Raw genomic sequence first — 8,389 nt, forward strand, 5'->3', positions numbered from 1 at the left:
CTCTATAGTTTAACTACGCCCTGTGTGAAGAAGTCCTTCCTTTTATCTCTTCCTGACTCTTACACCAATCAGCTTCATAGGATGACCTCATTGGGTTCCAGTATTATGTATTACAACTTTAAAGCGGAGGTACCCTTAAAGGACAGCAACACATTCATTTGGGACACCAAAACCAGGAAGGGCCCATGTTCCCCAGCAACTGGTGTATGTAGGCTTACTGCTTCTGATACTGGAGGTTGCACTTAGCCATCAGGACTAGTAGCCATTGATAGCCTTCTCCAGGAATTTATCCAACCCCCCCCCCTTTTAAAGCCATCTGAATTGATGGCCATCACCACATCTTGTGGTAGTGAATTCCATAGTTTAATTCTGTGCTGTGTGAAGGAAGTCCTTTTATCTGTCCTGAATCTCCCACCAACCAGATTCCTGGGATGACCCCATTGGGTTCTATTATGAGAAAGGGAGAAAAATGTCTCCCTATGGATTACATTGCCATCTGCTCCTGTTAATTGTTCTGGGTTTAGTTGTGATTTTATAGGGTTCTATTGTAGATAAACCTCCTTGTAGGATCTGTTAGGATGGAAATGGAAGGTATATAAATGTTTTACTTTAATTATAGGGTATATTATTGTGTGTAATTAAGGAACCCTGTTCACTTAGCTGTTCTAAGAGCCTAGCAAGGCTAGCTGAAGTTATATGTTACACATACATATACATGCATGCCAGGTGGAATGGGGAATAATTAATTTTCTAAACCATACTCTTAATGCCAATGCCAAATTTGTGCAACTCCACGAAGCGTACAAAGTCCCTTTGGGAGGTCTTTTTTTTAAAAAAAATAATAATCTGGTTGATAGGATAGAATTAATTAAAAGGAAAAAAATAAAGCAGACTTGGAGAAATCTTGGCCATCACACTATTTGGCATGTACCTTTATAACCCTGAGAGCTTAAAACAATTCATATGCATTGAAAATCTGGCTACACAAGAGAACGGAATAATGTTCTCCAGTGGTCCCACCCCCGCCATACCATTTATTTGTTTCCAAAGGTGGGGCTTGTGTTTAGATGTTTAAAACAGAAATCCCCCTTCCCTGCTGATAGCTAGCCTGATAAATGCAAGGGTTAGATTAATTTTCTAGACCAGCATAATTCATTTTGAAATTAAAATTTGGTTGCTTACCTCTGAAAGCAGAACACTGCTGCTTGCTGCTCTTGCAGTTACACCTTGTGGCTTGACTACAAGACTTCCAGAAACGTGATCTCTGTAAGGAAACGGACTGTAGTCTCTCTTTTTTTTCTTCCCCACTTCCAAGATGATCCCTTCCCTTCCCCGACCCCACCCAGAAAGCATCTCTTGTTTCAAAAAAACAGGTTTTCAGATTGCCGAACAAATGAAAACAGGTTTTCAGTTGAAGGATGAGTTATGAGTGAAAATCCAGCTAATTGGATCCAACTTAAGAAATGTGGTTTCTGGAGGTGCAAACCTGGATCTGTTTGCCTTACTGTTCGAATTCATAAGCAAAGTTTTCAAGCCAAAATGCGTCCGACACAGAGGAAGAAGTAGATGACATTGATGACTCGGCACGATGTTTTGACATAGTCCAATACGGCGAAGAAGATGTTAAATACGACGTTGAAACGTCAGTGTCACTTTCGACTTCAAAATCTTTATGGACCATAATGTCGCAGCCAATGTCTGAACCCACGGTGAATGTGTAGGTTTTCCTTTCGAAGATGTGCCAGTCTTTCGAGATCCATTTGGGTTGGTTAGAAGGGTCGAAAGAAAGCGACCGTACCGCTTTAACGTTACGGAAAGTGTCTGAGGGTGCAGCTCTGTTATGAAGAGTCGCGCAAGTGACTCCAGTTGAAGTGCAGACGCCGTCGTCATCGAAGCTAACTGCATGGCCCCCACCAATCCAATTCTCATCAGCATCAGGCCTTTTTGCATTGCCATCATCAGCCGAGCCTTCGCTGCTAGTCCAGGCATCTTCACTTCCACAACTTGATATGCTAAAATGTATGAAAACAGTGGAGTTTTAGAAAATAATGTCATTGTGCTGCTTACGGGAGAGCTCAGGGGTAGAGCACCTACGGGAGCTCTAACCTCAGCTATCTGCAGTCAAAAGGGCTTATTTAATTAGGGTTAAATTAAATAAACTTCAAGAAGGATGCAGACAAGCTGGAGCGTGTTCAGAGGAGGGCAACCAGGATGATCAGGTGTCTGGAAATGAAGCCCTATGAAGAGAGACTGAAAGAACTGGGCATGTTTAGCCTGGAGAAGAGAAGATGGAGAGGAGACATGATAGCAGTCTTCAAATACTTGAAAGGTTGTCACACAGAGGAGGACCAGGATCTCTTCTCAATCATCCCAGAGTGCAGGACATAGAATCATGGGCTCAAGTTACAGGAAGCCAGATTCCGTCTGGACATCAGGAAAAACTTCCTGACTGTTAGAGCAGTACGACAATGGAGCCAGTAACCTAGGGAGGTCATGGGCTCTCCAACACTAGAGGCATTCAAGAGGCATCCCTGACAACCATCTGTCAGGGATGCTTTAAGGTGGATTTCTGCAAGCAGGGGTTTGGACTCAATGGCCTTATAGGCTCCTTCGAACTCTACTATGATTCTATGATTTATATACCATTGAATATAATAGAATCTCTCAGTAGTTCACAACATATAATACTGTATTTTAATACTCTTTTAAACACAGCATGAAAACACGTCCAACTATAATAAAGGAGCAGTAAAATGGAGTGGCCTAATTAATTAACTTACAGGCCAGGGAAAGTCTGGGTGGAAAAGGCAGTCTTCAGGAGGCTTTTAAACTGTGCCACCTTTTCTGCCTCTTGCACTACACGAGAGAGGATTTTCCAAATGGTGCCACTGCAGAGAAGGCCCACCGTAGTAGGTAATAAGAAATACCTGAGAGCTGGTTAGAGCCACTGACAGACCATTCTGGGCTCAGTTTAAAATGCCAGCGATATTGATATTTACTGCTTCTGACCAGTATACTCTCTTGTACCTGAAGGTTAGATCTGGGTCTCTGTACTGATGATTAGGAGCAATGTGTACAGAAGCAGGTAGTAAAAGGGTAAGATTGAGAGGTAGATGGTCACTTTCGATCCTATTCCCAACAGAAAAGTCCTTAATCATGTTGGATAAATAATAAGAAAGAAGTGGCAGGTGAATGGAGCAGGAAGTTACAGGAAGCCCCCCTGCCCCAAACCACATAGAATCATAGAATAGCAGAGTTGGAAGGGACTACAAGGTCCCCTGCTCAATGCAGGAATCTACCCTAAAGCATCCCTGACAGATGGTTGTCCAGCTGCCTCTTGAAGGCCTCTAGTGGGGGAGAGCCCACCACCGCCCTAGGTAACTGGTTCCATTGTCGTACTGCTCTAACAGTCAGGAAGTTTTTCCTGATGTCCAGCTAGAATTTGGCTTCCTTTAACTTCAGCCTGTTATTCTGTGCCCTGCACTCTGGGAGGATCGAGAAGAGATCCTGAACTAGATACGTGAACTAGAGATACATGAACTAGAACAAATCCTGGGGCGTGTCTAGTACAGCAGTAAGCTTTGAAATAAAATGCTAAGAACATACTGTCCAATTGCCTACCAGATTGCAACGTACACAGACCCTGTGGCCTGGGTTCACATGCAATGGTAAACCAGAGTTTTCAAAGTTTCCAATGTGCTAGTTTAGATGGTTCCATCTTCCCACTTGGCTCCTCCTGCCAGCAAGAGCAGTTGTTTACTGTGACAGCTGAACCCAGAACTCTAGCTTGTTTCACCAGCAATAAACCAGAATTACAGGTTTGAATATCATACTAAACCCAGGGGCAGGAGGGGGTCAAACTCAGTTTGTTCACAGTAACCCAGGATTTAAAACAACACCAAAACCTGGGTTTTGTTGCATGCAAACCAGGCTTATAGAAGTCTTAGTGCAATGAACTTGTCTTAATTGCATCTCCTGCCTCTTTCCCACCCACCCCAAACCATTAGATTTTAATGACATTTGTTTGCTACAGAAGCTGCCTTGTTGCCTACTTTTATCTGACATTTTCGTTCTGCCAGTTTCAATGCTGCTGTTTGAACAAGCAGATGAGAAAGGCAGCGAGGGTGCCCGCAGGCCTGCCCCGTTGGTGGCAATTCGTTGATTGTGCCATGAATGCACAGGTTTGGAGTATTTCAGTAGCTAACCAGTCGTTGCAACAGGTGACAGAGGACAGGCTCCAAATTCCTTGTCTGAAACCTTCGACAGCCACTTCGAGGGAAAGCTTGCAATACTGAGCAGAGATGGAGCCTTATGTCCCTAAAAGATCCTTGTTTGGTGGGGCGGCTGGAAAGATCAAGTCCAATCAACACATTCTGCTACCACCTACTGCCAAAACTTGAAAAATGCAATGGGATACCTTGTTATTATTATTTATTATTATTATTATTTATTTATATAGCCCCATCAATGTACATTGTTCTATTTCCTCCTCTTTCACCCGTTGCCCTCCAGTTCCATTCTTTGTTTCCTCCATGCCTTATGCAACCTAACGTTAGGAGCTCTTTGGAGATTGCAAAGAACAAAGACATCTGTTCTGCATAAACGTCCACACTAAATCACTAGGGTAGGGCAGCCTGTTAAATATAAATTAATTCCACATATAGTTTGGGGTGCGCGACGCATCTAGTGCTAGACCATTGCAAGGTTTTGCACATGACGCTTAGATGAATTTCGACACCAAACTTCCCTGGGCAATCTCTTTAAAAGTTAGTCTAAACTGAACATGGGTGGTTGCAAAGAGACGGGCTCAACTTTCCCCACAATTTCAGATTCTTACTCCGTTATCTCCGTTCCTTGTATTTCTGGCACGTTGTGAAAGGCGACTTCCCACCGAACTGGTAGTTTCATAAAATCCCTGTAAACCTGGATTTGTAGAACTGTCCCTATGGGAGTGTTGTGCAAAAGTTGCCTTAGTTCTCGCAGTGTCCATCCTAAGACGTTGGCATGTCCAATTTTAAGAAGGATATCACCTGGAAGGAGAAGCAAAGAGTTCTTCGTTTACTGGTTGTACTATCAGTTTTGGCTACAAAGATGACTCTGGCCCTGTTCAGAAGACACCTTAAACCATGGCTTTAACCACAGTGAATAAGCCAAAAGGCCTTATTCACTGTGGTTAAAGCCATGGTTTAAGGTGTCTTCTGAACACGGCCATAAAGATGCTTTATCAGTTCATTCCCAGAAGGGTAGCTGTGTTTGTTGCAGCAAAAACAACAGAGTTTTGGGGCACCTTGGAATTTATTATGGCATAACTTTCTGTGGAAATAGCCCACTTCATCAAATGCACAAAATGTTAACTTCAAGTTGGCAGATCTCTACATACATGTGCTGGGGCATGAGGAATTGTAAACTGAGATCAGAGGGAATTAAAATGTTGAAAGGATAGTGACAATTACCGTAATAGTGGCCATTCACAAAACATTAACACATATATCATTCCACTGGCGAGCTACATCAGGCATCTATCTTTGCCAATTCTGTATGTTTATAGATGTTCACATCAATGTAAAATTGTGTACAGAACAAGTTTGAAAATTAAAGTAAGTGAGTGCGGGGAGAATGTTGAGATTGCATTTTAATCAGCATTCCTGTATCCCTGCTCCAGTTTAGGTGGCAGAAAACCTAACGACAAAAGTAAAAGTAATGTGTGACAACAACATCACACGTTACTTTTACTAGATGCATCTGGGGAGTTGCATGGGAAAAGCAAGGATCGGAGGCAGATGTGTGTCTCCTGTAACCTCTAGTTAGCTCCCTTAAGAATTTGCCAGGTGGAAGAGAAAACTCTCTTCAAATATTTAAAAGGTTGTCACACAGAGAAGGGCCAGGATCTCTTATTGATCCTCCCAGAGTGCAGAACACAAAATAATAGGCTCAAGTTACAGGAAGTCAGGTTCTGGCTGGACATCAGGAAAAACTTCCTGACTGTTAGAGCAGTACGACAATGGAACCAATGACCTAGGGAGGTCGTGGGCTCTCCCACACTAGAGGCCTTCAAGAGGCAGCTGGACAGCCACCTGTCAGGGATTCTTTAAGGTGGATTCCTGCATTGAGCAGGGGGTTGGACTCGATGGCTTTAGAGGCCCCTTCCAACTCTTCTATGATTCTATGATTTATTCATTTCCAGAAAAGTTCGGATTAGACAGGCCTTGAGAAGTGATGCTACAACCTTAAAAGCTCGTCTCATTCCCAGCACATGCATGAGCGTTACATCACGCTTCTTTTGCCTTTTCTCCTTACCTGTTCGGAGTTTTCCATCTCTCACCGCTGCACTTTTTTCCACTAGACCGGATATCTGGATATAAGGCCCATTCTGGATTAATATCAAGCCTAGCCCATCCTCTTCCATTTGGATATTTGTCTTCACTGTTGTACTCAGAGTATGCTCAGATTCCGTTATATCTGAATAGTCATAATCTAAATGAAAAAGAGGTTTTAAATCTGTATTTTAAAACAGTATTTTAAATCTGTATAAATCTCCCCATCGCTGCTCCATCCTAGTTGTGCTTTTATGTATTATTTTTATTGTGCTTTTAAACTAGGGTGACCATATGAAAAGGAGGACAGGGCTCCTGTATCTTTAACAGTTGTATTGAAAAAGGAATTTCAGCAGGTGTCATTTGTATATATGGAGAACCTGGTGAAATTCCCTCTTCATCACAACAGTTAAAGCTGCAGGAGCTTTACTAGAGTGACCAGATTTAAAAGAGGGCAGGGCAGATTTGCGTCTGATGGTTTTAACTTTTGTGAACCGCCCAGAGAGCTTTGGCTATTTGAGTGACCTAAAAATGCAATAAATAAAAATAACTTGTAAAAATCAATTTCACACTGGTTACCATGCCGTCATGATGAGGGAAACACGACACATGCCCATCAATCTTCAGTTCAGCAGTACAATCTGTATGAACTACACTAGGGAAAAGCTGCATGTTTTCCTTCTTCCTTAATGAATTGCATTTTTATCCCATCATTTCTCCAAGGCATGCTGGTTTCCACCCCCATTTTATCCTGACAGCAACCCCTATAAGGTAGGTCAGGTTGAGAAATAATTTCTGCCCCAAAATCATCCAGAGAGCTTCACAGCTTGGTTGGGATTTGAACTTGAGTTTCCTCAATCCTATTTAGACTCTAATTGTAAAGATCATCCCAGAGTGCAGGACACGGAATAATGGGCTCAAGTTAGAGGAAGCCAGATTCTGGCTGGACATCAGGAAAAACTTCCTGTCTGTTAGAGCAGTATGACAATGGAACCAGTGACCTAGGGAGGTTGTGGTCTCTCCCGCACTAGAGGCCTTCAAGAGGCAGCTGTACAAGCATCTGTCGGGGATGCTTTAAGGTAGATTCCTGCATTGAGCAGGGGATTGAACTCTATGGCTTTATAGGCCCCTTCCAACTCTACTATTGTATGATTTTATTTCTTTTGGTTAGCGACAAATTTGCTGAACTTCACAAGAATGCCAGTTTCCTGGAGAAACAAAAGCACAACCACCTTAAAATGCCATGCAAGGCCGTATGTCCACCACTCTATGAAAGATCACAAGCACAGAGGTGGCCCCACCATTAGGCAGAATGAAACAGTGGCCTCAGGCAGTAGCAAGGTGTTAGAGGAAAGAACGGCCTGCCATGCGACCTGCCGTGTGCCTCCTAAGTTAGCCACTTCCCTTCACGTAGAGTGGGAAACGCTGTCCCATCACCAATGTGGAAGGAAGTTTCAAATGCCAGCCCGGTTGGCTTTTTACATGGAATGGGCAGGAGCGCCATTTTGTCCTTTGCCTCAGGCAGCAAAATGTCTTGGGCTGCCCACTCATTTCCCAGAAAGCAAACTGGTGAAACGGAAAGAAAAGTGCCTTGCCCAAGAATCTAAGTACAAGGCAGAGGTGAGGTGAGTTCCGAAACATAAACCTACTCTTTTCACCCAAATAAAGATGGTGTGGAGGCAACACTGTGCTTTGCAGCATGGCAAGTTCCCAGTTAGAAAAAGGTTTTAATTTTAAAAAATCTTAAGAACTAACATAAAAATTATTAAAGCTGTGGAGCCTGGCAGGCTGCAAGAGAGGTGCCCAGGACTACATTGGTGTCCTGGGCACCATGGTGGAGACCCCAGTCATAGATGAATTCCATCCTCAGTCTACAGCTACTCACCTGAATCCCAGTAATGGTCGTAATCGTCAGACCCTGCAAGCAAGCTTTCATCTTCGTCTTCTGTAGAGAAAGAGAATGTGGGTATGTTGCAAAGCTCATTTTGCCTGTCTGGTTCTCCCTTCCCCAAAAGGTCTGGATGACAGGCCCACTGTTTCAGAACAGCAACACACACACCCCCCAAGGCCCTGTG

The 8,389-nt window shown here is 43.3% G+C and overlaps 1 protein-coding gene across 1 annotated transcript; it reads right to left on the reverse strand.

Annotated features, from left to right (window-relative positions):
* Positions 1–1,384: 1,384 nt before the first annotated feature.
* Positions 1,385–6,445, reverse strand: PDZD9 (PDZ domain containing 9). Its single transcript, XM_063143480.1, has 3 exons — positions 6,298–6,445; positions 4,838–5,030; positions 1,385–2,012 (listed from the first exon to the last, which is right to left on the reverse strand). Exons 1-3 carry the CDS (start codon positions 6,404–6,406, stop codon positions 1,502–1,504), a joined length of 813 nt encoding a protein of 270 aa, XP_062999550.1. The 5' UTR covers positions 6,407–6,445; the 3' UTR covers positions 1,385–1,501.
* Between the last annotated feature and the right edge of the window lie 1,944 nt (positions 6,446–8,389).

The sequence above is a fragment of the Elgaria multicarinata genome, chromosome 17, assembly GCF_023053635.1.
Source record: "Elgaria multicarinata webbii isolate HBS135686 ecotype San Diego chromosome 17, rElgMul1.1.pri, whole genome shotgun sequence".
NCBI classification, from domain to species: Eukaryota; Metazoa; Chordata; class Lepidosauria; order Squamata; family Anguidae; genus Elgaria; species Elgaria multicarinata.

Excerpts from the sequence above, each read along its gene's own strand:
- PDZD9 (XM_063143480.1), bottom strand. The coding sequence starts at position 6,406 with ATGGAAGAGGATGGGCTAGGCTTGATATTAATCCAGAATGGGCCTTAT. Across the intron at positions 5,031-6,297 it reads AGATGGAAAACTCCGAACAG|GTGATATCCTTCTTAAAATT; the intron begins GTAAGGAGAAAA and ends TTCTCCTTCCAG. Across the intron at positions 2,013-4,837 it reads CAAGGAACGGAGATAACGGA|CATATCAAGTTGTGGAAGTG; the intron begins GTAAGAATCTGA and ends CATACATTTTAG.